At 42.2% G+C, this 25,561-nt stretch overlaps 1 protein-coding gene across 1 annotated transcript in view; it reads right to left on the reverse strand.

The window, feature by feature from the left end:
* Slc16a10 (solute carrier family 16 member 10) overlaps window positions 1-25,561 on the reverse strand; it is an 85,518-nt gene that overhangs the window by 18,071 nt on the left and 41,886 nt on the right. Inside the window, exons 2-3 of the mRNA XM_041653268.1 lie at window positions 18,248-18,392; window positions 14,220-14,673 (exon numbers count right to left, since the gene is read on the reverse strand). Of these exons, the coding sequence (XP_041509202.1) occupies window positions 14,220-14,673; window positions 18,248-18,392 (599 nt within the window). The remainder of the gene's footprint in view (window positions 1-14,219; window positions 14,674-18,247; window positions 18,393-25,561) is intronic.

Here is a 25,561-nt window from a genome sequence, read left to right on the forward strand (position 1 = left end):
GTGGCCCTCGGTTAACTGCACAAGTCTATGTTGCTAAAATTAAGCCTTTTATGCCAAAACACGGAACTGAAACATGATGAACAGAATGGAGCTGATAAGTCACAAAATGTCACGTTGGGTCTGTCAAATCAGAGCAGCTATACTTTGAGATTAACATGAAGAGGTGCTGAGAGGGAGAGGCGTCCATGCTTGCTGCATGTTTAAGGTCCACCGTCTCTAGGTTGCCCAGGAGGGATTTTCAGATTCAGAGTACGTACTGCCTCCTCAGCAGCTGGCTGGGATGGAAGTTGACCTTTGGCCTACCGGACTCTAGTAGGCATCTCTGCTGATTCTGTTTGTTTTCTTAAACAACCGCTCTTTCCATTTCATTAAGACGGGTTTCCATGGTATTGATAATGACACAGCACCATTAAGACCGGAAAACAACTGGGTGGGTGGGAGGGGAACCTTTCTGGAATAAATATTACTTAATAGCCAGCCACCAGTGGGTAAAAAAAGGAGGGGTTGCTTTTAAATCTAATTTTGAAAACCTTTTCTAAAGAAAAAAAAATTTAAAAGCATTTGCTATTTTCCCCTGGTAGTCTTTAAAAAAATAATTTTCTGTGTGTTAAAAAATATATATAAATAATAAAAATTACATAATATATCTAACACATATTTGCATATGTGTATAATACTGTACACATTATACATGATACTGTGTACACTTCTTTGACAGCTTCACTTAGATAAGATCAAGATTTAGTAAAATTCTGGTTGAATTCCTAACTGAAACCAATTTGGACTTAGATGTTAACTAGTCTTTAATTTTGAGGATATAGCTCACTGGGGACTACTTGTTCAGCATTCGAAATCCAAATGGTTCCATCTCCAGCACTGCAGGGAAATGATGAATACCCTTGGATTGAAGACTTCCTGAATTTTAGAATTTTAAAGATTTTCATCTTAAAATAGAAAATAGACTAGGATTTTTGAATAATCTGAAATTGTTCTCTGACAATTGATACTCTGTTAATATTTATGCCATGCATTTTGAAAGTTACCAAAAACAAACAAATAAGAACTCTTGCTGAATGTGGTCACAGACACTGTAGCCCTGTGCTCAGAGGAGAGGCAGTGGGATGTGGAGGGCCAGGTTACCCTGGGCTGTGCAGCAGCAACCCTGGGCTGTGCAGCAAGCCCTTGTCTCCGAGGAAGACACTACACAGTTTCCAGCTCTCTGTGAACACTGAAAGGTGTTTAATACATCGATCCAGAGAGGGTCATTGATCCCACCCAGCTCTGATTTTGATTCTGAAGTTTCTTTCTCGGTGCCCATTCTCAGCACATCAGATTCGCACCCTTGGATTCCGTGTTCCTAGCTAGTGTACAAGAACACAATAGGCTGTGAGTTAAGATGCCGCTAATCTGTGAAAGAAGGTGGCCTGCCTCCATGGTGACTATCAAGATGGCAGCAGGCCCAGCCAGGCTATGAGGAGTGCTCCAAGAAGACAGAACAGCTACAAAGACTGCAGACAGGGATCTGGTGGTGTCCCAGGCTCTTGGGGCGTCACATGTTTCCACACTTCACATGGAGAGGGGAGAGGAGTATGCTCTTTCAATCTATTCTTGGATGACCTGGTGATAAAATCTCTTACTGACTTAACAAATCAATCAGTATGGGTTATGGGACCTTTAATCAATAGTGGAATCACAAGAATTTGGAAAAATAGTCCAAAGCGAACAAACACAACAAAAGCTGGTCAGATGGTTAGATTTTAGAAGTGAAGACAGGCTGCACCTTAAAATTGGAAAGGATAAAAGCAGAACTCGTTGCCCAAGTCCCTGGGATTTAGGGCAGCAGTATCTTTACTTATTTGATGATCCTGGCAATGACATCAATAAGCAAGTTTATCACATAAATCCTCCAGATTAGTTCTATTTCTCCTTGAACAGTACAAGATTTATAAATACTGTTAGCTTATTAAAATATTACTTAGTTAAGGCTTTCTTGGCTGGGAAAAATAAAGAAATTGGAAATTAGTTCTCATTGGGTGAACTGGTTTTTAATTTGTTTCATTGGTTTGTTTGGTTTGGCTTGGCTTGTTTTGGGTCTCACTATGTATCCAAGGCTGGCTTTGACTTTGTGATCCTCCTGCCTCAGCATCCCAGGTACTGAGACTACAGGCATGTGACATCATTAACTGCTTTTGAGGAATATTTTGTTTTCCCAACTGGAAACAAAAGGTTAGCTCTCCTCACCTTCCTGTCTCCCCCTGCGCTGCTCTAGAAATTACTGCTATGTCTCCTATTTATGATTTGACTCTCTAGGGATGTCTAGAGGAATAGCCTTTGTCCTTTGTGTCCGGCTGGTTTCTCTGAGCATGATGCCATCAAGTTTCATGTATGCTGTAGAATATCACTAAATATTACCTTTTAAACTTTTCTCTGATGTCAGAGGTTCACTCTTTCATTCTTTTAACCCTGATTAGGGCCTGGGAGGGTAACTGGCCTGCTTGAGGCCCTGGGTTCCATTCCCAGCACCTATAATCTCAGCTCAGGAGGTAGAGACAGAAAGGTTGGGAACTGGAGGGAATCTCCTGCTACCCAGTTCCAGACCAGGTTGAGATACAAGAGACCTTGTCTCAATAATAGCATGAAAAAAAAAATGTAAAGGCAATTAACTCATAGGAGAAAAGGCAGTAGCGGGTCTGCCATGCAGCCTGGGTGCATCACGGCATTGCTGTGAAGATGAACATGGTGCATGGCTTACACAGTGTCTCTGGGAGAGGAGGGTGGAACCAGGTACTGGGATTCCTAGTCAGGAGCAATTCTAACCCCAGGTTCAGGGAAGGCCTGGGCTGAAGAGGGGAGAAAGGAGACACTGAGAAACACAACTATGCTTAGGACACCAACAGGAAGTTAACAATTTTCCTGAGGAAAACTTGTAAGGACAAAGCCTGGGCTTGTGAAAAGACAACCATGTGCTCACACAAACAGAAAATAATTACATAGTTGAAGCCCTAGATTTATACTGAAGACATTACAATGAATACCAGTTGAACCATTAATGTATAGCAGCATTCAGTTATCTGGAGGTTGTGAGGTTTTATTTTAAAGACACAGTTTTACTATGTGACCTTGAACCCATGACCCCCATCTTGACTTTTTGAGTACGGGAATTGGGGGCGTGTGCCAACACATATGTTGCTGTAAGGCAACATTTTTTTTATTCAATTTTTTGTTTGTTTGCTTTCAAGACAGGGTTTCTCTGTGTAACAAAGGAACAAATTACAAACTGAGTTCTGGTATACAAAGTGAGTCTCTTAGTGTCCTGTAACTTGCTTTGTAGACCAGGCTGGCCTGGAGCTTATAGAGATTCATCCGACTCTCCTCCCAAATGATGGGATAAAGGCATGTACCACCACCATCTGGCAATGGCAACACTTTAAATTGCTCAGTTGTATGCTTGGGCCAAGAGGAGCACAGGCATCTTAGCCCACTTGCGTGTCTACAGTCACCCTGGGGATGCAGGAGAGGAAAGGTGCAAGGCCCAGGGGATAGTACTTCACTTGAATAAGACTCTATGTCTCTTGTCATATATATATATGATATATATGACAAGAAATGCATTCATTATTGTTGTGTTGCATTATGTGTGGGAGGTGTACAGACTACAGCACACACGTGAGGTCACAGTACCACTCTGAAGCAGTACTTCTAACTGTCCACCTTTATATTTGGTCATCGGGTTGGTGTGGCAAGCACCTTAACTCTCCGAGCCATCTTACCAGTACCATTTGTAAATCTTTAAAATGCTCTAAAGTTGGAACTAATCTATAGCTTACTAACTTCTTTCTCTTTAAGACAGAGATAAAAGGTTTAATACCTTGAGAGTGTGTGCGTTACATATAAAAAAAATAAAGAAAAAAATCTAGAGTATTATTAAAATGTAAAGTCATCCTAAACAGAGATAGTCATAGGACTCATATTTCAGCAGTGCAACAAGCCTATATTTAAGTTCAACCTGAAATCTACCTAAAATAAATTAGTATAAGAATGTGTTAGGCAGGGGTCTGCTGCACCTAATGGGAGATTCTGACCTAGAGGTGCGGACATCTATTCTCCCTTACCTCTTCCTTCTTTTCCACTTCCCTACTTGCTATGAAAGTCCTCAGGATACTTTTGTAGACAAATCTAGTTTTCACCAGACATACCCATACTTACATTAATACAATGGACAATCAAGGACGGAACAAAACTGCACTACCGCAGTGTTTCTACTTCGGTTCGGATTAGATAGTTTAAAACACTTGTAGATTCCTTTTTTCCCAACAAATTTTAAAGCTTTTAGATGTCGGGGCCTATTTCCTAGGAATAATTTCATGCCAGAGCAATTCATGCAATAGTTCTAAAAACTACTATAGAAAAACCTGTAAATATTGATTTAGGGCAAACCACAATTTGGGGCACATGGCAAACTTGTCCTGCCTCGCCAATAGTAGCCAGTCAGTTTTAATTCTTGCATTTACTTATTTTTTTTTTAAAGACAGGATCTGACGTGGCCCAACCTGGCCTTGAACCCCTGACTCCTGCTTCCACCTCCCAAGTGCTGGGAAAACATGCACACCCGCCTAGTAACAGGTCTGCTTTTATCTATTTGCAAGCAATACGTTTTCTAGATTCTTCATTTACTAATCATGCCTTTCCTTCCTACCAATTTTTAATTTTCTTTTCTGTGCATTATTTTATTTTTTGAAATACTTTTCTGTTGTTTTGTTTGCTTTTCTCTGTGTAGCAGCCCTGGTTGTCCTAAAATTCATTTTGTAGACCAGGTTGGCCTCGAACTCACAAAGATTTGCCTGCCTCTGCCTCCCAAGTGCTGGGATTAAAGGGGTGTGCCACCATCTGTGGTGATATTTTGTTTGTGAGCTAACAAATAAAGCTTGCCTGAAGATCAGAGAAGCAAGCAGCCAGCCACTAGTTCTTACCTATATCCCATCTCTACAAATCCTTAGACTAAAATGCCTGAGCTCCTGTCTCCTCCCTCCTCATAGTCCTCTCTCTGCCCGGCCATATCCCTTCCTGCTCCACCTCCCTAGTGCTGGGGTTAAAGGTGTTAGTGCCACCACCACCTGGCTCTGTTTCTCTTTTAGACTGGATCAATCTCGGTGACCTTGAACTCACAGAGATCAGTCTGCCTCTGCCTCCCAAGCGCTGGGATTAAGGGTGTGCCACCACTGCCTGGCCTCCATGGCTAACTAGTGGCTGGTCCTGCACTCTGATCTTCAGGCAAGCTTTATTTGTTAGATCACAAACAAAATATCACCGCAACCACCCCTTGGTAAGTGTTTTGTGGACATTTATTAACTTCACCATTAATAAATCACGGCAGGCAAAGGAGTAAAGACTCTGTTCTTTCCGAGCAGGAGAGTAGAAGAGAGTTGGCGACACTGCCTGTGTCGTTAAACTAAAAGAACGGGCAAAGCGGCACTAACCTGAAAGCCAAAGCACAGCAGATGTGGAGATCTGAAGGGAAATAAACGCAAGGTTAGAAAGGCCAGAAAAGCAAAGAAGGCACAGACGCCACTGCAGGAACAAGACAAGAGGCCATCCACATAATCACCAACAAAAACTGAGCAAAACTAGAGGATTTTCCAGAGAGTTCACATATATGGAGAAGAGCTAATGTAGGTAAGATTTTGAAATTTCAACATTCAGGTTTTTAATATAATACACCAGAAAAAAAATTAAGTTGAATAAAAGGTTTTAATTATTGTCTGGTTTTAAAGACAGACTACAGATATACTGTCCTAGGCTTTGCAAGTCCTCTGAATACAAACACAACACACAGAATGTGCTGTCGCCTCACACGAGGTCTCTGAGCAACACTGGAGCTACCTCCATTAGAGACACTGCAGCCATTCACACTTGGGATCCCCACACCCGTGTGCTCGCGGCACACAACAGGCACGCTCTATTTGTTCAACGCATGAGTGCTTGAATCTGTTGAACCAACTTGTAATTAAAACCAGGTCACACGAGACAAGGGCAAATGACACTGGCAGAACGGAAAACCGTCCTAGTGCAGAATAGAGCCTTGCAACCTGTGGGCAAAGGGAAACTTCTCTGCACCTCGAAGTCCTGTCACTAGTGAGAGAAGCAGCTAGCATTCTACCCTCACAACGGCACTACCTGGGCACAGTCGGGCGTGGTGGCCTGCAACTTTAATCCCAGTAGTTGGAGAGATGGGGGATCTCTGGGAGTTGGAGGCTAGCCTCAGTTACACAGTGAGTTGAAGGACAGCCAGGAATTCATAGAAAAACTCTGACTTAAAAAAACAAAACAAAAAGGAAAGAAGAGGGAGGAAGAAGAGAGGGAGGGAGTAAGAAACAGAGGGAGGGAGGGAGGGAGGGAGGGAGGGAGGGAGGGAAGGAAGGAAGGAAGGAAGGAAGAAGTGGAGGAGAACGAAAAGAAGCTGCAACACAATCAGTCCTGGCATGCAGAGACTACTAGTTTAAAAGGATTCTGCTAGGTCAGCAAGATGGCTCAGTGGTAAAAAGTGCTTGTGACTACAGGTGGTCCCCTGAACCCACCGTGGAAAGAGAAAAGCACCTTTCAAAAGTTGTCCTCTAGCCTGCACATGCATGGTGCGAGCATGCAACACAAACACACACACACACACACACACACACACACACACAGATGAAGAATGAACAACAAAGCAAACAACTAAAATAGAAGGGTGCTACTGTGAGCCTTGTGTTCCCTGGAAAAATCTATCACACAGCAACCTGAGTTCTGAGTATATCCAGGAGAAATGAACAAGGCACCTGCTGCTAGCAGCACTGAGACCTGGACCTCCGACTGTGCTGGCCAGTGAAGGGTGGATGTACACTTCACTCCTGATAGCTCCACTTCCACGCCATGAGCATTTACACCTCAGGCTACAAAAAGGTTCTATTTTTCCCCATAGGTTTAAACAAAAAAAGCCACTACACTTGGTTCCATTACTTCTATGAAACTTTTGGCAAGTAGTTTAGCTCTCTGTGCCTCTGTTCCTTTTCCTGCCTTAACACAGCAGCTGCAGTGGTGGCAGCATACACTTATACAGCCTGGACAATTTCTGTCCCTCCTATACCACTGCTATGCATTTCTGACAAGCATTTAAAGATTTCATTTGAATTCCACACACTTCAGAATACCTGGCTTAATTTGTGGCTATACAGGCACTAGCGTGGCAACCCTGAGCACATCATCTCACCAACCCGGTTCTGTGGCCAAGTGGAAGCTCTGATGCTGTGCACACATTTCAACAGGGTGGAAACCAAATGTGAATAGAAACAGGGACGTAAAAACAGAAATGTGGAAAAACAGTATCAATCAATGTTACATTTGTTTAAAGAGACCATTGGCTTACAGCAAATCCTTGCATGGCTCTGAGAACAGACTAGCAGAATTAACTAAATTGTGCTCTGAAGCCTAGATGCCACAGCTGTTCTGCCATGTTATGCCAAGAATGCGTTCAACTGACGTGGTTGCAGATAGCTGGATTGCATAACTGTCCATGCTTCAAATTTATACCTCCAAATTGAGCTGTTCTCCAGTGTGTTATGAAAGAATGTAAAGTTACTGTTTATAAGTGAGCTGCCAAGGAGGGCAGGATAGAAAGATACAACGGGGAAAGAAGGGAGAGAGACACAGTGGAAAAGAGACAACCAGGGGCTAACAGCTTTTAAACTTCTGTTGGGTGTCAACGATTCACTAGGGCTCAACTCCAGAGGAAGGCCCGTTTCCCTTCTGTCCTGTACTCCTGTCTGTAACTTAGGAGATAAGGCTAAACTGGCATAAACATGTTTTCAGTCTAAGCAACCTTAGCACCCCAGTAAAGCTGGCAAAAGCCAGTTACCAAGCAGAGTCTTGCAAAGGAGAGATGCTTCAAACTAAGATTTCTATCCCTATTCATCCTACATCAAAACAATTCATTTTCAGTTTATATAAAAATATGAAAAGACCCTTACCTTATAAGCACAATTTAGGTTCGTAAAACTTGAATGAGTTTTGATACTCTCTGAAGGATTTGAGGGATGAAATCTGTTATTATCCAGAAGCGTGCTACATTTTACCAAATGAAGCCTGATATATTTAAATACAAATAAAGAAAACAAAAACCCTGGTGAAATCAGCCAGTTATTCCCCAGCTAACTCTACACTAATCCTGTAGGCCCTTTGCTTCAGGCAGTGGCCTTGGGTAAATGGATGTGACTCTAAACTGTGGCCATGTACGTTTTTATAATTTTTTAACAATAGTCTCTTGTTAATCAAATTTACTCTATTATCTTACTGTAAATTTGTATGTGCCTACTTTTTGTTTTGTTATGGTTGACATTTTTTGTAAAAAAAATGAAAAAAACCAAAATTGAACATAAAGTATTATAGTTCATAGTCTGCTTGCTTGTGGTGGATATGACAAGTAACTTGATATTGATCTAATTTTCTCATATTCAATGACCTGCCCATCAGAAGAGAAGATCTAGGGGTCAGGAATAAGGTCACGTGGGTCCTCTTATTCCTGTCACTTTAGAACAAGAACTGGTTCCTTTCAGTGTCCTCTCTAGCTAAAGACCATGTCCCAGCACTAGGACAGCTAACCATTGCGAGAACAAAAATCTGCAGGGCAAATGAAGCAGTCACATAGTGTGGCTGGAAAGGGCAGCTCCAGGCTGCTTCACTGAACAAACATGGGTTTTATCACATGTTTGACTCCCAGTTCAAATCTCAATTCTGAGCCTAACTCAGTGAACGTCCCCAAAGAAGCACAGCTTTATAGACGCACTTCCTCAGTTCGATGCTCTTACTGCGTTCATTGTGCTTGCTGTATGTATTATGAAAACATTCGATACAATCCATTCTTCATGCCCTGAATCTCCCTCTAGGAGAACCACAAGGAGATTAAAGACTGCTTGTTTCCCCTGCTTGCATAGCTCTGCACCACATGATCTGACTGGAGCTGAGTGGTCAGAACCGCTGGGCCCCTAAGTCTCCCAGTCATGCGATGCCAGTAGCACACCCTGGTAACATTTGGCACTATCTGAATCAAAAAGTAGCTTTTAAAGAACTTCATGTCCCATTTATGGTCTTGTTTGTCCTGAAAGTTGATTCTAGTTTGAAAGTACAACTTGTTTATTCCCAATTACGAGTGGACTTAGGAATCCACTTAATTGCCTGGTAAGCAGGCAAATGATCTACCATTACTCTTACAGCACATAAATGGGACATCTCTTCCAGGTCAAAGTTTCTATTGGAACTATCTGCCACAAAACCAGTCCATTTATATATTACCATATATTAACACACTTTTCTTCAAAAAAGAAAAAAAAAAGACTAATGCTAGTTGTCCATGATCCATGCCTGTAACCCCTATATTTGGAAGGATAAACTAGGAAGATTAAGAATTTGAAACCAAGTCAGACATGGTGTCACATAAATAATTCCAGCTCTCAGGAGGCAAAGACAGGCAAGTTGGAGGCCAGCCTGGTCTACAAAGTGAGTTCCAGGACAGCCAGGGCTCTGTAGAAAGACTTGCCTCAAACAAACTACCTTAAACCAGCCGGTGCTACATGGTAAGATCTTGTCTCAAAACATTTTGTAATGTAGCTAATAATGATATATTACAGATTTTCTACATATAAGTCAATCGTCTTCATAAAAATTTTGTGACTTTAGCTTTAGCTAAAAACAACTCAGCCGAATGACCAGTGTTTTAGATTCAAAGAAAACTGGTCCTGAACTGCTGGGTTTCAGAGTGAGGAGTAGTGAGAGATGATGACAACAACGAAATTAAATTGTCGTCTTCATACTCAGGACGGACTAGTTCACACCAGTAACAAGAGCTACAAAACCACTGCCATCAGACTGACACGGCCCAGGTTATGCTGATCTGTGGCCAAGATCTATTCTTACAGACACCATCTCTGGCTCTGTGAGAGTCTCAGCAGGCCTGATGACACGGCTCCTTTAGAGACAGAAATGTCTTGCGGTATCTTGTAGTTCCAGCACAGACATATAAAGTGAGAATTGGAGCACAGGCGCCACCTCTCCTCTCCCATGAAATGACAATACTGGTAGTTACTTCATTATTCTGAGGTTTTTGGAGTTTGAGCTCATTTGGTAAATACTAAATGGATATCATTATGACATGGATGTAAAGGAGTTTAAAGACCCGAATGGTACAGCTTTAAATACTATGTGTCTCCCCTTAGACTTATACATAACATAACTCATCAGCCAGCCAATATGTGAGCACCTGCTGTGTGCTAGACACCATGCTATTTGCTTTGAGATCTATCATCAAACAAAACAGAAAAAGACCCTAACTTCATAGAATCTAGCAAAATATATAGATGTACAATAATAAAAATAAAATAGTTTAGAAACTATTAAATGCTATTTTAAAAAAGAAAAGAGGGCCGGGCGGTGGTGGCGCACGCCTTTAATCCCAGCACTCGGGAGGCAGAGGCAGGCGGATCTCTGTGAGTTCGAGACCAGCCTGGTCTACAGAGCTAGTTCCAGGACAGGCTCCAAAGCCACAGAGAAACCCTGTCTCGAAAAACCAAAATAAAAAAAAAAAATTTAAAAAAACAAATAAATAAATAAAAAAGAAAAGAGTGGGTGTGCGGAAGTTTGGGGATGCTGGGTAGGGGAGAAATCGTCACCTGTGGCTGCTTTACTGCCCTATACGCAGGTAAGTGGGAAGGTGAAAGATGCAGGAACTCAGTGAGCCTGGCAGGCAGGTCAGGAGAGACCCCAGTGGCAGGCAAAGCCAAATCATGGAGAACCTTGCAAGCCACTTTAAGGTCATTAGATTTTTTTTATTCCTTTTAGGATTACATATGACGTATATTTTTAATCAAAAAAGGAAAACTGAGTGAATTGTAGGCATACTAAAACTATCCCTTGGAGGTAAAAAGCTAAAAGGAATTTTTATCAAAAATCCCTCATTTAAAACACTGCATCAGAATTAACTTCTTATAAATTCCCTCTAGTTAACACAGAAAGCAGGAAGTACAACATATTAACCAGAGACTTTGTAGTATGCAGTGGACCAGAATGTTAATCCTGCAACTACTGCCCTCATGGGCATTGAAAACACTTGTTAATTCTCCTATAATAAACATCCAAGATCCAATCTCAAACCACTATTAGCATTCTGTTATGAAAAGCACAGCCACGCTAATGTCAACACACAAATATAATCCAGCACCTATAAAAAGTGGAATTAGTGGCAGCTCATTGCCTTATGCGAACTTAATTAACTTGGCAATCCATGACAGAGGAGTTAAAACATTTTTAGGACCTATGTAACAGACAGCTCAAAACGATAAAAGTGTAAGAACCATCTGTGCATCGAGTGGGCGAAAACACTGATGAAGCAAATGGAATGGCAGGGCCACGGGATGGCGCAGTAGTGAAGGTGCTGGCGGTTTGAGTGCAACTCAGGAGGCCACAGATAAAGAACTAATTCTTCCAAGTTGTCCTTTGACCTCTACACAAAGGTGGCCCGGGCGAGACAGTGAAGAGTGGCCAGATTCCAGATGCACTCTGAAAGGCAAGTCACCAGGGCTCCCTGACTCTATCAGGGGTGTGATGTACAAGGTGGGGCTAAAGAACAATGGGGTTTGAGGCCTGACTCTCTGCAAGGATAAAGTGACCATCTCCTGAGATAAGCGCAGTAAGGGGCAGAGCAAGTTTGGGGTGGCTATTCATATTAAGTCTGGAACAGCCAATAGTCATGCAAATGGAGATATTTAAGTGAGTGAGTGCACCTACAGCTCTGGTGAAAATTCACCAAAGGGCCTGGGCTAGAGATACCAGAGTCGTGTGTATTGTCTGAACTCAGGAGACTAGAAGAAAATACTCGTGGACATGGATAAAAAGGACCAAAATATAAGGCTTGGGACATGGGGTAGGGCGGGGAGAAGCCCAGCAAAGAAACTTTGAAATGACAAGATAGGAAGTGATGGGGAATATTAGAAGGATGAGAAGCTAACCAAGAAACAGCTCTCAACCAAAGAAACTGGTTCCTTAGACATTAACATATCCTTAATCTGATCCATGAGACTTGTGTCCATATAGTGAGACTATATGTGGATAGGTTTAAAAGAGAGGTTACTGATTATTCCCTTTTCAAAAAGTCAACTGCAAGCAATCATGGTGGCACAGACCTGTATCCCTGTACTTGAGAGGTGGAAGCATTGGGACCAGAAGTTTAAGGTCAACCTGAGCTACATTTAAAGTTTGAGGCCACCCTAAGCTACATGAAATCCCCTATACACACATCAAAATACAAAAAAAAAAATTTAAATTTCCAAAGTTACTCTGAGAATAAACATATACATTCTTTTTCAAATCATGGACAGAGCCATGAGAACACGCGTTACACTTCTAAAGTTTAAAGAAAACCAAACTGAAAAGTTCAACACCCAAATTGATCAAAACCCCAGTTTTAACAAAACACTTCAAGCTCAGGGCCCAGCATCAACACTTTCTCTACTTCTCTAAGCATAAAATGTCTGTCTCCTGTGAATCTGTGGACCAGGAGTTACCGTGGTTTATTTCACTCACTTCACAGCTTTATGGTGAGAGCCAGATGAAGTGAAATGCAAAATTGGTTAACTGATACATTGCAAACCTTGTTGCCAGAAACTGCCCATTTCTCTGCGTGTTTTCATCTTTTGGTACCAAAAAGAATTAGAAAAGAAAATAAGAAAAGCTGGGCTTAGTGACACACCCCTGTAACTTGGGAGGCAAAGAAGGAAGATTCACAAAGGCTAGCCTGAGCTACACGTCTCAAAACGGAGAGGAGGGGGGATACACAGTAATTATGTTCGTGACTGAGAAGGGGTAGGCTGGTAACACTGATTCTTTCTCAACAGACCCATAGCCAACAGAAACTAACTCAGTGGTTTTAGAGACAATGTAAGAACGAAAAGGACGATCAGATCAGGTTTTATCTACTATGAACGCCGCACGGCTCAGGTGACTATCCCTAGTCCTTCCCCGTTCCCTCCTACCTCCAGCCCGGCTGCAAGAGCACAGTATGGAGAATTCAGAAATCAAAATTATTCTTTTATCCAGACATGCTCCTCAGCTCTCATCACCACACCTTGGCTTGGTTACTTTCTGAACGTGCACTGGGAACTACAAAGGACTCCTGGCATCGTTATTAGCTGACCCTCTAGACCCAGTCATTTCATCAGCCACTGCTACTTTTACCAGAACTTTGTAGATATCCCTACATAGGCTAGAAGCTTTAAAAAAAAAAATCCAAGTCTTCACATGTAGTTAGTACATACACAAAAGAAAAACCAAAGTAAATTTCATTTTTGTATTTATTTTCCACCACAAGCAGTAAAGAAGAAAAAGAGGAGGAAGAAACAGAGCTCCTCTGAGGACATTTTCCTAAGTGTGAATCCCTCAACGCTGCTTATTTTCATTGCAGCATAAATAGGCTGAATTTTAACATTAAAGGAAGCAACATTAACTGCTTGAGCACTTGAAATCCTAATTTCCCATAAAACTTTAAGGCTCTTCTCTCATTTAAAACTTCCCTATCGGTTCTCCAATTCTTCTCTCAAGAGAATTCCTGTTTTCCCAGAAGTATCCCACAAACGGATAGAATGTTTCTTTGTGTCCGTCACTGGCATTTTGTTAAGCATTTAATTTCTGCATCCATCTATTGAAATTTATTAATATTAACAAGGTCGTTACACTAGCTTTATCCCTGAGTAAGATCAGCACGCTACTTTTAGATCTTTCTTGGACACTTCTTTTGGGGAGGATTCACACTGGCCGCAGTGGAGGTCAGAGGGCAACCTTCATGAGTGGGTTCCCTCCTCCCACCAAGTGGGTTCCAGGCTTCAGACTCAGGCTGCCGGGCGTGACAGCAAGTGCCTTTCACTACCGAGCCATCTTACCCATATCAAATACCTTACCTTGATATGACTCCTTCCAAGGTAGCAATTGTCCTTTCAAAATTGCTTTTGTTGGGGACTTCAAAATGCTGAAGCACACCATCAGAGTCTCTGTTTAGCAGTCTGATGGGGAAACTGTCCTTGTTTGAATGACCTTAATTCCCAGAGTCTGGGGTCCCAACCAGGACAATGCCTAAGGCCGACTTCAGCCTGACCTGTCTTGCTCCTCACATTTATCTACAGACAGAGCCAAAGATGCATACTCACCAAGTGGACATAAGGCACAAAGTATCCAAAGAGTGCGAGTGGAATTCCCGCGGCCCACACTGCATACGCTGTCACCTTGAAGATGGCAAAATTGAAAAATTTCTTTGGAGGACTAAACTTCCTCCGGGAAAAGAAGGAGAGCCTGCTGCCCTCACTCTCTTTCTCTTTGGTACTGGGAACAAGAGGTCGGTAAGTAAAGCCAGCCAGGAAGAGCACAAACATGAAGATGCAGAGGACTCTCAGAGTGTAAAAGAGGCCCACGCTGTTGGTCAGGTTCCCTAAAAGCAAAGGGAGCAAAATTGTGAAGACACTGCTGCCGGCCGTGACGATGCCATTAACTAGTCCCAGGCGCTTCTTGAAGTAGTGTCCCAAGATAACCAATGAAGGCTGGTATGCAAAGGAGCAGCCGCAGGCAAATATGATTCCATAGGTAAGATACAGAGGCTCGATGGAGCTGCATAAAGAGGAGACAGACAGAAAGCGGCTTTAATCTTCTGCATGGTGCGTAGTAGAATAACACCTCGTATAGGGGCTGGAGACACAGCTCAGCAGTCCAGAGCATCTGCTGTTCTTGCCTGACTCGGCTCCCAGCACCCACAAGGCAGCTCACAACCACTGTGACTCCAATCCCAGGGGTTCTGATGGCTTCTTCTGGCCTCTGTGGGTACTGGGTATGCACATGGTATATGTATTTAAACATTCATACACATGAAACAAAATTAATCCTTAAAAGGAACTCCCTTAGTAAAAACAGATCTTACCAACACGTTTTCTAAAATAAAAAAACAAAAATGGGAAAGGCTTAATAAACCAGGAATATAGCAATAAGTTATTTTAACGTAATCTAAATGTGTGAAAAAATGACCATTAAGGTCATAGTGACTCTGCTCGCCTTTGCCTGCCAAGGATTTCTGGTGAACCATACATAGCGCTGAGTAAGAACTATGTTCTCCACAGCTCAGAAACAAAGACAGCTGCTAGGAAGGGACAATAAAATCTTGTTCGAATCACAATTTAACTATGTACACACATTTTTATGGCCTTTTCCCAGGTGCTTACTAAGCAATACAGCGGAAGAAAAAACTGGTGCTGTCTCATCAGTGTCTTATCAGGAGTATTTGCATGAGATCACAGTTTTGCTCCCGCCACCCCAGCCCCCACCCCCGCTGTCCTAGAGCCGTCAGCCAACCTTTGCCCTGGATTGCGTGGTTCCCAGCATTGTGCAAGATAAGAAGAAATCATATTCAGATTGCATTAAGACTGAATTAAGTGTGCTCAGCACTGATTCCAGTCTGCAAGCTTTTTAAGTAACTTACTACTTACGTCGCAAAAGAATAAAAAGAATACAAGGAGTTTTAATTTAATCAAATAACTGCACATCTCTTAGGAAGGTGAAGGATTGTGTGCTTGGAGACAATTGTGGTAAGGACTGAAAGGAAACAAGTTAAAAGTTGTCTTCTTTTTCTTTCTTTCTTACTTTTTTTTTCGAAGTCCAATTCAAAAGACTATTTATCAGTAGATAAAGCTGGTTAATAATTAAATTTTGGACAATAATGCCCTCCTATCAGCATACTGAGGGAATCACAAGGAACTCGAATCTGGTCAAATAAAGCATGCTGGCATTGCTTTTTTCAAGACAGGGTGTTTTGGAACTCTCTCTGTAGACCAGGCTGGCCTTGAGCACAGAGATCCACTTGCCTCTGCCTCCTGAGGGCTGGGATTGAATAGACACATTAAACAGAAACCTGGTAGAAAAGTATTGGAAAGTGTTTGCTTTGTTCAAGTTACTCACAGTCTGCACAGAGCAATCCTTCCTTCCATCCCTGTTCCTAGCAAGAATTACACAGAACAAATAATACTTCATTTCAAAAACATTTATTAATATTACTTTGTTTTATGTGTATGGTGCTTGGCCTGCATGTACATCTGTGCACCATGTGTGTGCCTGGTGCTCATGGAGGCCAGAAGGGTGCCTTGGATCCTTTGGGGCTGGAGCTATAGACCACAGTGAGCCACCATGTGGGTGCTGGAAATGAACCCAGGTCCTTTGCAAGAGCCATCTCTCCAGTCCATGCTCCATTCTTTTTGGTTGGAGGGGAGATGTTGTCTGTTTTTAGGTCTCTCACTATATGGGACAAATTAACCCTGAGTTCACGATGCTTCAGTCTGTACCAAATTTTCCACATAAGCAGTTTTCCAAATAATTGCAAGTTCTTAAATTCTCAAAATTTCAAAGGAAAAAATATAAAATTTAAATCCATTTCTCTGCCTCCTTCAAAATATTTATTAAAAATAGTATTGATAACATCATTATCACAAACATCAAGTGCCCCAGCTACTCCACAGTAAAGCAGAGAGCCATGAACAGCACTCTTCTGAGCATAAGCTGAGGTCTCATGTACTTGGTGAGAGTGGTTTCCCATCTTTCCAGGTCGCTGTCACTGTCCTCACTGAACTTGTGTCCCTTATGTCTGTCCTCACGACAAACAGCTGGGTTGGGTGGCTGGCATCTAACTGCAGTGTAAGGCAGGAAGGTTAGAGGAATCTAGCCATGCACGTGGGACTCTGAGTCACCCAGGGCGCTAGAGAATCAGACCACCTCATGCTGGTGACTTATGCAGCTTCCTCCAGGATATGCTATGTTGTTCTGACAGCTTTTGACCAGCAAGTGAAGCAAACTGAGTCATGTGAGGATATTACACATAGTAAGGTAGATGTGGCCGCAAGAATTGCTTCCCCAGGACTCTGAGATGCAGAGATGGGAAAAGGAGGGACAAACTGGGCTACAATATAATTTTCTTTGCACTAGTCAAAAAGGTTGTAAAAACAAATGCTTGGTGTTTGTGTGTGTGATTTCCACTGAATGTATAACAGGTTCTGCGGGCTTTCACTTGCTCTCCACACCCTCGGCAAGGGGCAGAGCCGCCGGTTCAGCTAACCAGTGCCTGGAGAATTCCAAACTTCTTTTCTTTTTAAATAAAAAGTTTAGAAGCAATCAGAAAGGCTCTTTAAAAATGAAAATCTGTTTTATAATAAGAAATATAATTTTAAACAACTTGAATAAAATTTTAAGTGGACAAGTATAAAAGCTAACTGCCTACTTTATATTGAGGAAGATGAATGTGTGTGTGTGTGTGTATGTGTGTGTGTGTATAATAGGAAGTGAGGACAGAAAAGCTAAGGATTCTTCTGACTAAATATGAAAAAACTTAAAATAAACAGGGTCAATTTTGCAAGCTAAATCCCTTATTAACTCCACCCATGACTAAGTCATGCCTTTCAAACAAGGAAACATGAGGGCAGGCAGGGAAGTGAAAGAGGCGGGAAATGATGACAAGCAACTAGCCAGAGGGTGGCTTCCAACTGCATCCGGCTACCAGCACTGCGAGCTCACAAGCGTCCCTCTAACCACACAGAGAACTGAGGACGACAGCTGCTTCACCCTGTAATGTGTCCTTTGACCTTAGGAGGCCTGCATCTTTTCTTCTAATAGATGTGGTATATGACCTTACGTTTTAAAATATATTTAGCCACTTCATCTTGTTAAGGTATTTAAATACTTTAATATGCTCTTTTTATTTTGCATTATTTTTTAAAACATAGACTGGAAATCTCTACCTGGGTTGGCATTGATTTAGATCCTATTCTCATCAATAAAACAATTTTCCTATCAAGCCTATTACTTAAAAATATCACTTACTGAATCCTTGAGATTTAAGAGGGTAGCGACTTTAAACTGAAGCCGTAGCTTTAGATAACTAATAGATATAACTTGATTCCTTTAGGAGTTTTATGTAAATAGATTAAGACAAAAGGAAAAACATTTTTCTGGGCTCAGGGAACACATGCATCCTAACATCTAAAAATGGCTGCCAAGAGCAGGTATGTTTCACTGTTCTGCCTCGGGTGTGCCGCTGAGTGACATTCTGATCTCCAGAATGTTGTGTTTTAAGAGGACTTTCTTTTGCAAAGGCCTGGAAGACATTTAGCAGCTCTTCAAAAGCAGCATGAAGCAGCCACATCCTTACCTTACGAAAGAACTGGACATGAGGCCGATGAATCCCACGGCAGCACCCACGACGGCTGTTTTCCGGCAGCCGAACATGTCTGTGAAGACACTGACTATGGGGCAGCAGAAGAAGATCATGCCCATGGACAGCGAGCCTACCCATGCTGGAAAAGAGGGAGAGCATTACGTCGCAAACCGCACTCACGCCATTCCATCTAGAAAGGGGGTAATCCGCATTGAGGAAGGGCGCTGACACACACTGAGGAAGGGCGCTGACACACACAACCAGAGGAAGTCTGGACACCAGCTTAACTACTTGGCCAGTGGTGATTCATACTCAACTGTATTCAATTGAGTTCTTGAAAAGATTTTGGCCATGATTTTAATTCTCTTCCTTTATCAGAAAGAAGACTATCTTCAAACACTATGTGTATGCTGATACCAAACTCAGGCCCTGCAAGAGCGCGGGTGCTCTCAACCACAGAGCATCTCTCCAGCCCGTTGTACTGTACTATTCTGGAAGCCCCAGCATCAGCACTATGCTGAAGGGAACATCTCCAGAGAATACAAAGAGTGACAGGGATCCAAACTAAACAGGACACTACAGGACAGTCTGCCAGACTGTCAGTGAACCTGCTCCCTCCAACCCAAAGCCTAAACCAAGAAAAACATCTGCTAAGGATGAACCTAGAACAAACATTAGCAGAGGCTCTGGAGGAGGAAAAGCTAACTGGAAAGAAGGTGTCGGTGTCATCTGAAGGGCAAGAGAGAAGCAGAAAGAGACAGAAAGCTCAGTCTGCAGATAGCACGGGAGAGGGAGCTGTGGGAAATCTGGGGCCAACTTTTCAAAGCTACTTTTACTAAGGAGTTTATGAATGCTAATTTTTAGGACTCCAATAATTGGATTATCCATACATACACTCTCTCTGAGTCCTTTTTTTTTTTTTGGAAAGTTCTACCACCTTAAATAAAATAAATATTGACTTAATGTTGTAAGCCACATATAAAGCTGATTCAGCATTCCATATATGTGCTTTAAAGTTTTAGTCTCATGCATATGGTGCTATTTTTATGGTACATATTTGAATTTTACATAGTTTTTCTGGAGCAAAAAAACTGTGATTTTTTTTTTAACCTAGGTTTTATGCTGTTTTGGTGAGACATTGGTAATCATGGCCACCTGCTAATTATTTGTGGTTTAAAATAAAAGGATTTTGCTAAGCATGGTGGCTCACTTGTAATTGGGTGGCTGGAGTAGGAGGATCACTGTGAGTTCAAGTCCAGCCTGAGCTACATAGATATTGTCTTTTAAAAAAAAATCACTCATCAGTAATAATTTAATCCCATTTTAAAAAAATCTTAGTAATCTATGTTTAAGAAATGACTTTCTGGGCTAGGTATGGTGGTGATTACCTTTAATGCCAGCACTCAGAAGGCTGAAGCAGAAGGATCTCTGAGTTTGAGATTAGCCTGAGCTACATGGTTACAGGACAACCGAGGCTACACAGTGAGATGATGTCTCAAAAATAAATAAATGAATGAAACAAACGATATGACTAAAGAAACAATACACTACCAAAACCCAGCAGAATAGAGTACTGCCGTCCATTCTTGACAGAGGAACCTCTACAATCAAGGAACTAACATCAAATAGTGAACCACACCAAGAAATCTAAGAGCTTATGTTACATGCAATGTTCACAAGTCAAAGTACACTTTGCCTGCTCCCCCAAAAACAACTAAATAAAAAACAACATAACCACAAACAAAACCCTTGCAAAAGTCTTTGGCTACTGTGGATTTTGGTAAAAAACATACATAGTTTTACCTTTTCTAAAAATATACTATCAAAAAAAATAAAATAAAATAAAAAAATAAAAATATACTATCTTTTACAAGAAAAAAATCTTGAAAATTAGAAATCACACCTTCCTGTTGATTCTGCAAGAATACATACAAAAAACTCAAAAACTTAAAAATAAGTATTAAATAGTCGTAATAGTCATAATTCTGCTAAAATAATGAGTGTTATTATATCTATGCCAAACATGATAACTTACAGGCTTGCACATTTATTAAATTGCACCAAGAGCAAGGTATAATCATATGCAGTTTCTTGATTATTCTCTCAACATTCCTCTGTGGAAGGAACAGTTTCCTCTGCCATCGATGGGCACTTTAGCAGATCTGAGTGGCCTTTTTTGTCTGTGCTAAATAACAGGAAGCCTGCAGTCACTCCAGCTAACATTCCAGTCTTCATTTAGTAACTGAATATGTTCTAGACCCAGGGATGGACAAGAAAGACTTGGGATCAGCTGCTTCTCAGCTCTCCCCATCCCTTGGTATTAGTTCTCTCCAAGTGGGTATAGGAGAGGAGGCTGGGGGAAGGAAAGCAAGGACATTATGCCTTCAGTGGTACTACCAAAGGATAGTGGATGCTGACTGGAAAAGATGTGGGTTCTTCAGAGCTCCTCTTAGCCATGTCACTACTGACAGCTTCTGGTTGTCATTCACAAACCTACAGGAACCTTGCCGTCCCTCCAGGCAATCTATTTAGGCTGGAGGCAGAACAACTAAGGAGCTACCTCTCACCTACTCAGCCTCCTCTGATCTGTAGGAAGCACTCACAAATCCTTTCCAATCCCACACCAGCCACCTCCTGTATAGCTCTCCCCTTGCCGGAGCTGTGAGCTGCCTTGTGGGTGCTGGGAATCAAACTTGCGTCCTTTGGAAGAGCAGTCTGTGCTCTTAACCATGAAGGCCTCTCTCCAGCCCCTCCTAGTTTCCAGGGCTGTCTCAATCCTCTGTGCCCCACCCCCATGGACGGAAGTACTCTTCACTCTAGAGACTCTCTGCGGGACATCAAATGTAAGGGCATGTCCCTTGTGCTTCTTCCAGGCATGGGGAAGAAGGTACAACATAGAGTTCTGAAGGAGCTTCACAAACTGTTCTTTCTTACACGAATCCTTCCCAGGATTCCGAGTTTTCAGTACTATTTTAAAGCTTCGCCTCAACCCCTGAGCACCTATCACATGGAATAGTCACTCCTGAAACTTTAGTCTAATTTTAGTCTATTAAAATGAAAAGATTTTATTTTTCCTTCCGTTACCACATGCGGCTTTGCTGGGCATGGTATTCGGAACTGGCAGCTGTTATCTTTCAGAATCTGATCTACATTACTCCAAGCCCTTCTAGCTTTAAAGGTTCTGTTCGATAACCTGGCTTACTCTGATGGGCCTGCCTGCTGTAACTTAGCATTTCTCTCTCGCCACTTTCAGCCTTTGTTCTGTTTAATTGATATTGTAGCTATAACATGGTCTATCTGTTTGGTGCACTTACTGCCTCCTGTATACGTTTTCCCATCTCCAGGAAATTTTGTTGTAGTCCTCTTGAAAATGTTTTCTCTCCCTTTGGTGTGAGATTTTTCTTCTCTATGCTTCTATAACCCATAAATGTGGTCTTTTCGGTGCTGTATATATCTTGGGATTTCTACCGGCTCCACCCTATCATTTCATTTTTGTCATTGCTGAATTGTCACAGTTCCCCCATCTTGTTTCCAGGCTCAGACAGTCTGTCCTCTCCTTGACACATTAAGGAACCGACGTTGGTATTGTGTCCTTTATTCACATTTCTCTAGATTCACCTAATGTCAGATTTTGCTCTGGGACACCACACTGTATTTAACAGACATGCCTGCTTAGGCTCCCTGACTCGTGACAGTGTGCAGGCCTGAGTATTTCTCAGGAATTTGATAGGACGTCCCTGGATGTGGCTGCTGTGCAGCTGTAAGTGCCCCAAAGGAACAGCACGGTCATAAACTGGCACATTATCAAATCACATCAAGGCCACGTCAGGGTCACATAGCCAACGTGACTTATCACCTTTGCCCACCTCGCTCAGTGGTGTCTCCAGGATCCTCACTGTGAAGTTGCCTTCCTTCCCCTTCTTATACTGCGCTCTTGGAAGGAAGCCACTAAGTACAGCTCACCCTGCAGGAATGAGAATCAAGCTTCACCTTGGAAGCAAACTGTCTGCCTACATAAGCTGTTTGGAATTCCTCTACATGAGAGATCAATGTGTTCACCCACATCCACTTCTACAGACACAACAGGGCTCGCAAATAGTTATTATATGATTTTGATCATATTCAAAGCTTATTGACTACCGGAAGCTCTGTGGGGGTTCTTTCATTTGGCTCTGTCACTCTTTGACATAAGCCCCCACTTACAAAATTGGGTGGCGGTTGTTTGTTTCTTAAAGGCAGGGTTCTATGTAGCCTAGGTTGGCCTCAAACTCGTAATCCAGTTTCCCAAGCCGCTGGAATTATAGGCATGCAGCACTATACCAAGCTTCTGTGTCTGTAACCATCAGGATATACATTAAGTCACCCTTGAACTAATATTGGTGTCTCCAATTCCATCATCGCAGGACTTGTCTAGGCTTCAGCCTGTCTTGGTTGAAACCTTTCATTCCAACAGTGAAAATTCAGAAATATGCTTTTCATCTCAGAAGTTAGGAAAGTATCACTAGGTGTGGTGGTATATGCGTGTGATCCAGAAATCAGGAGGCTGAGGCAGAGGCTTGTAAATTCAAGGATCAGACTGGGTCTCAGCAAATTTGATGCCAGTCCAGACCTATACAGCAAGGCCTTGTCAAAGTGGATGGTGGGGGGGAGGAAGAAAGGTTTTTTTTTAATTAATTTATTTATTTATTAAAGATTTCAGCCTCCTCCCCGCCACCGCCTCCCATTTCCCTCCGCCTCCCCCGGAAAAGAAAGTTAAAGTAAAAAATGAAGGAGGGATAGGAGGCAGGAGATGGGAAGGAATTATAAAAGTAAAATATGACTAAGGTATAGAGATAATAACTATACTGCTTTGTCCACAATATCAAGACTCTGTAAGAAGTGAACTTCAAAGTGATACTGGTCACATCAATTCCCAGCACTCACAAGGTAGGTGGCTCACAATTATCTGTACCTTCAGTTCCAGGGACCCATATGCCCTCTTCTGACCTTCCTGGGAACCCAGCACTCATGTGATATACCTAAATACATGCATATTTGACACTTTTGTATAAAATAAAATATGTAAATCTGATTTAAAAATTGAAAAAAAAATGCAAAACAATTTTTTAAGTTGTTCATGTATTTCCAGTATGGTTCCCTTACTGTAGGCCAGACAGGAAACCTATGCACCCAGATCCTAGGATCCGGGCCCTCACAGAACTGCTGAGATGCTCTTGGTGCTGCTGCCTCTGCTGGCACTGACAGGCATTAGAGCAGCTGCTGAGTTTCTTCCCTTGAGAAATGGAAGTAAAGTGCAGCCTGCAGCTGATGGAGGAGAGTAATCTGTCTATGTGTTTCTTTCATTGGTTAATAAAGAAACTGCCTGGGCCCCTTGATAGGACAGAAAATTAGGTAGGCGGGAAAGACAGAACAGAATGCTGGGAGGAAGAAGGCAGTGAGGCAGACACTATAGCTCTTCTCTCCAAAATGGATGCAGGTTAAGAATCCTTCCCCAGTAAGCCACCACCTTGTGGTGCTACACACATTAATAGAAATGGGTTAATCAAGATGTGAGAATTAGCCAATAAGAAGCTAGAACTAGGGCTGGAGAGATAGCTCAGTGGTTAAGAGCATTGCCTGCTCTTCCAAAGGTCCTGAGTTCAGTTCCCAGCAACCACATGGTGGCTCACAACCATCTGTAATGAGATCCGGTGCCCTCTTCTGGCCTGCAGACATACAGACAGAATACTATATACATAATAAATAAATAAATATTTAAAGAAAAAAAGCTAGAACTAATGGGCCAGGCAGTGTTTAAAAGAATACAATTTGTGTGTTGTTATTTCAGGTGTAAAGTTAACCATGTGGGAGCCGGGTGGGACGAAAAGCAGGCCTGCCCACAGCTCGTCACTACATGCAGCCATTTCAAACTGTTAGTCCTTCAGTACGCCTCTGCCCACTTCCTACTACGTTTTTGTTGCCATTGCTTTACAATAACCGCATGGCTATGGTCGTCTATAATAAAGGTTACTTCCACCTGGTCTGAACATCACATTCCAGATCTTATTTTTCACTGTTTTAGGTTGTGCTTTCTGATGCTGAAAACCACATCAAATCCCTGTAGAATGAGGCAACATAGAATAATACACATATAGTCTTATTACTATAGATATTTAGTTTTAGAAGTACTAACTGTTGGCCTTATAATAAGTAGGAAATATGAAAATTTACTGAGTCCTTATAAAAGCACTGAAAATATTCTTCAAAACATAAAATAACTAATGGTTCTTCACCTGAAGATCAATCATTTCTTCAGAAGACTCTAAGACTAAATTCTCAACTGTCAAGGAAAAACCACTCTCCTGTACCCCGCGCACTTCCTCGTCCTGTGGTGACTGCAGGAACCACCGCCCTGAGACCATTGGCATCTAGATCGAGACTGAAAGCCACGATAGTGACACTCAACACACACTCAGGGCACACAGCTCTGCCTTTGTAAGGAAAGCAGAAACCAGTATTAGGTGAGCTCTTGCCATGTGGCCGACACCTCATGGGCTCTAAGCTCAGTCTTCAGCAACCCCAGCTCAAGCAGCCTGAGTGTGCTCACCGATGCAGACGGAAGCCCTGCCCTGAGCATCACCCCTATAAACACCCGTGCTGCCTTTGTAAGTTCTGGTCAGCACACCCACGCTGACAACTATAAAGCAGAACAAACAAACACGCACATAACCCTTTAATATAGTGCTTTAATCTTTGAAAGCATCACAACGGGACTGATGGCCAAGAGTGGGAAAGTGGTTAACAAAAAATTTTCAACTGAGTTTTTACACGAGGTATTGAAAAAATGTCCTCTCAAACAGTGAAGAGACGGCCAGTTGTCCTTCACCCAAATGTTACCTGTTTTGTCAAGCTTTTACAAGCTAAGACATATTTTTTAAATTCTCAAAAGCAAGAAAAAACAGCTTCTGAGCCAATGAGAAGGCTCAGTGGGTCAAAGGAAACTGCTGCCAAGCCTGACCCCCACAACTCCTGCAGGTTGTCCTCTGACCTACACACGCACACCACAGCTCATCCAGGTCTCATGTGCGCGCTAACACACTAATGAATAAATAAAAATGTAATTAATTTTTTTTTTTTGAAAAAGAGAGGTTGCTTTCCTTAAATGTGGGAGATTGACTTAGTAGCTCTTTCAACTAGCTAATTAGGACCCAGCAAAGCTGCTTATGGCACCTTTCTGTGAAGAAACATCAGAGCCAGCTTACTCCAAGAACGTTCTACTAAACTGCCTCAGAGTTCACCTTCTCCAGCACTTACCATCCGTGCCCCTGG

Source organism: Microtus oregoni, unplaced genomic scaffold, assembly GCF_018167655.1.
Source record: "Microtus oregoni isolate MIOR12 unplaced genomic scaffold, Mior012 000006F_ref0000085, whole genome shotgun sequence".
Lineage (NCBI taxonomy): Eukaryota > Metazoa > Chordata > Mammalia > Rodentia > Cricetidae > Microtus > Microtus oregoni.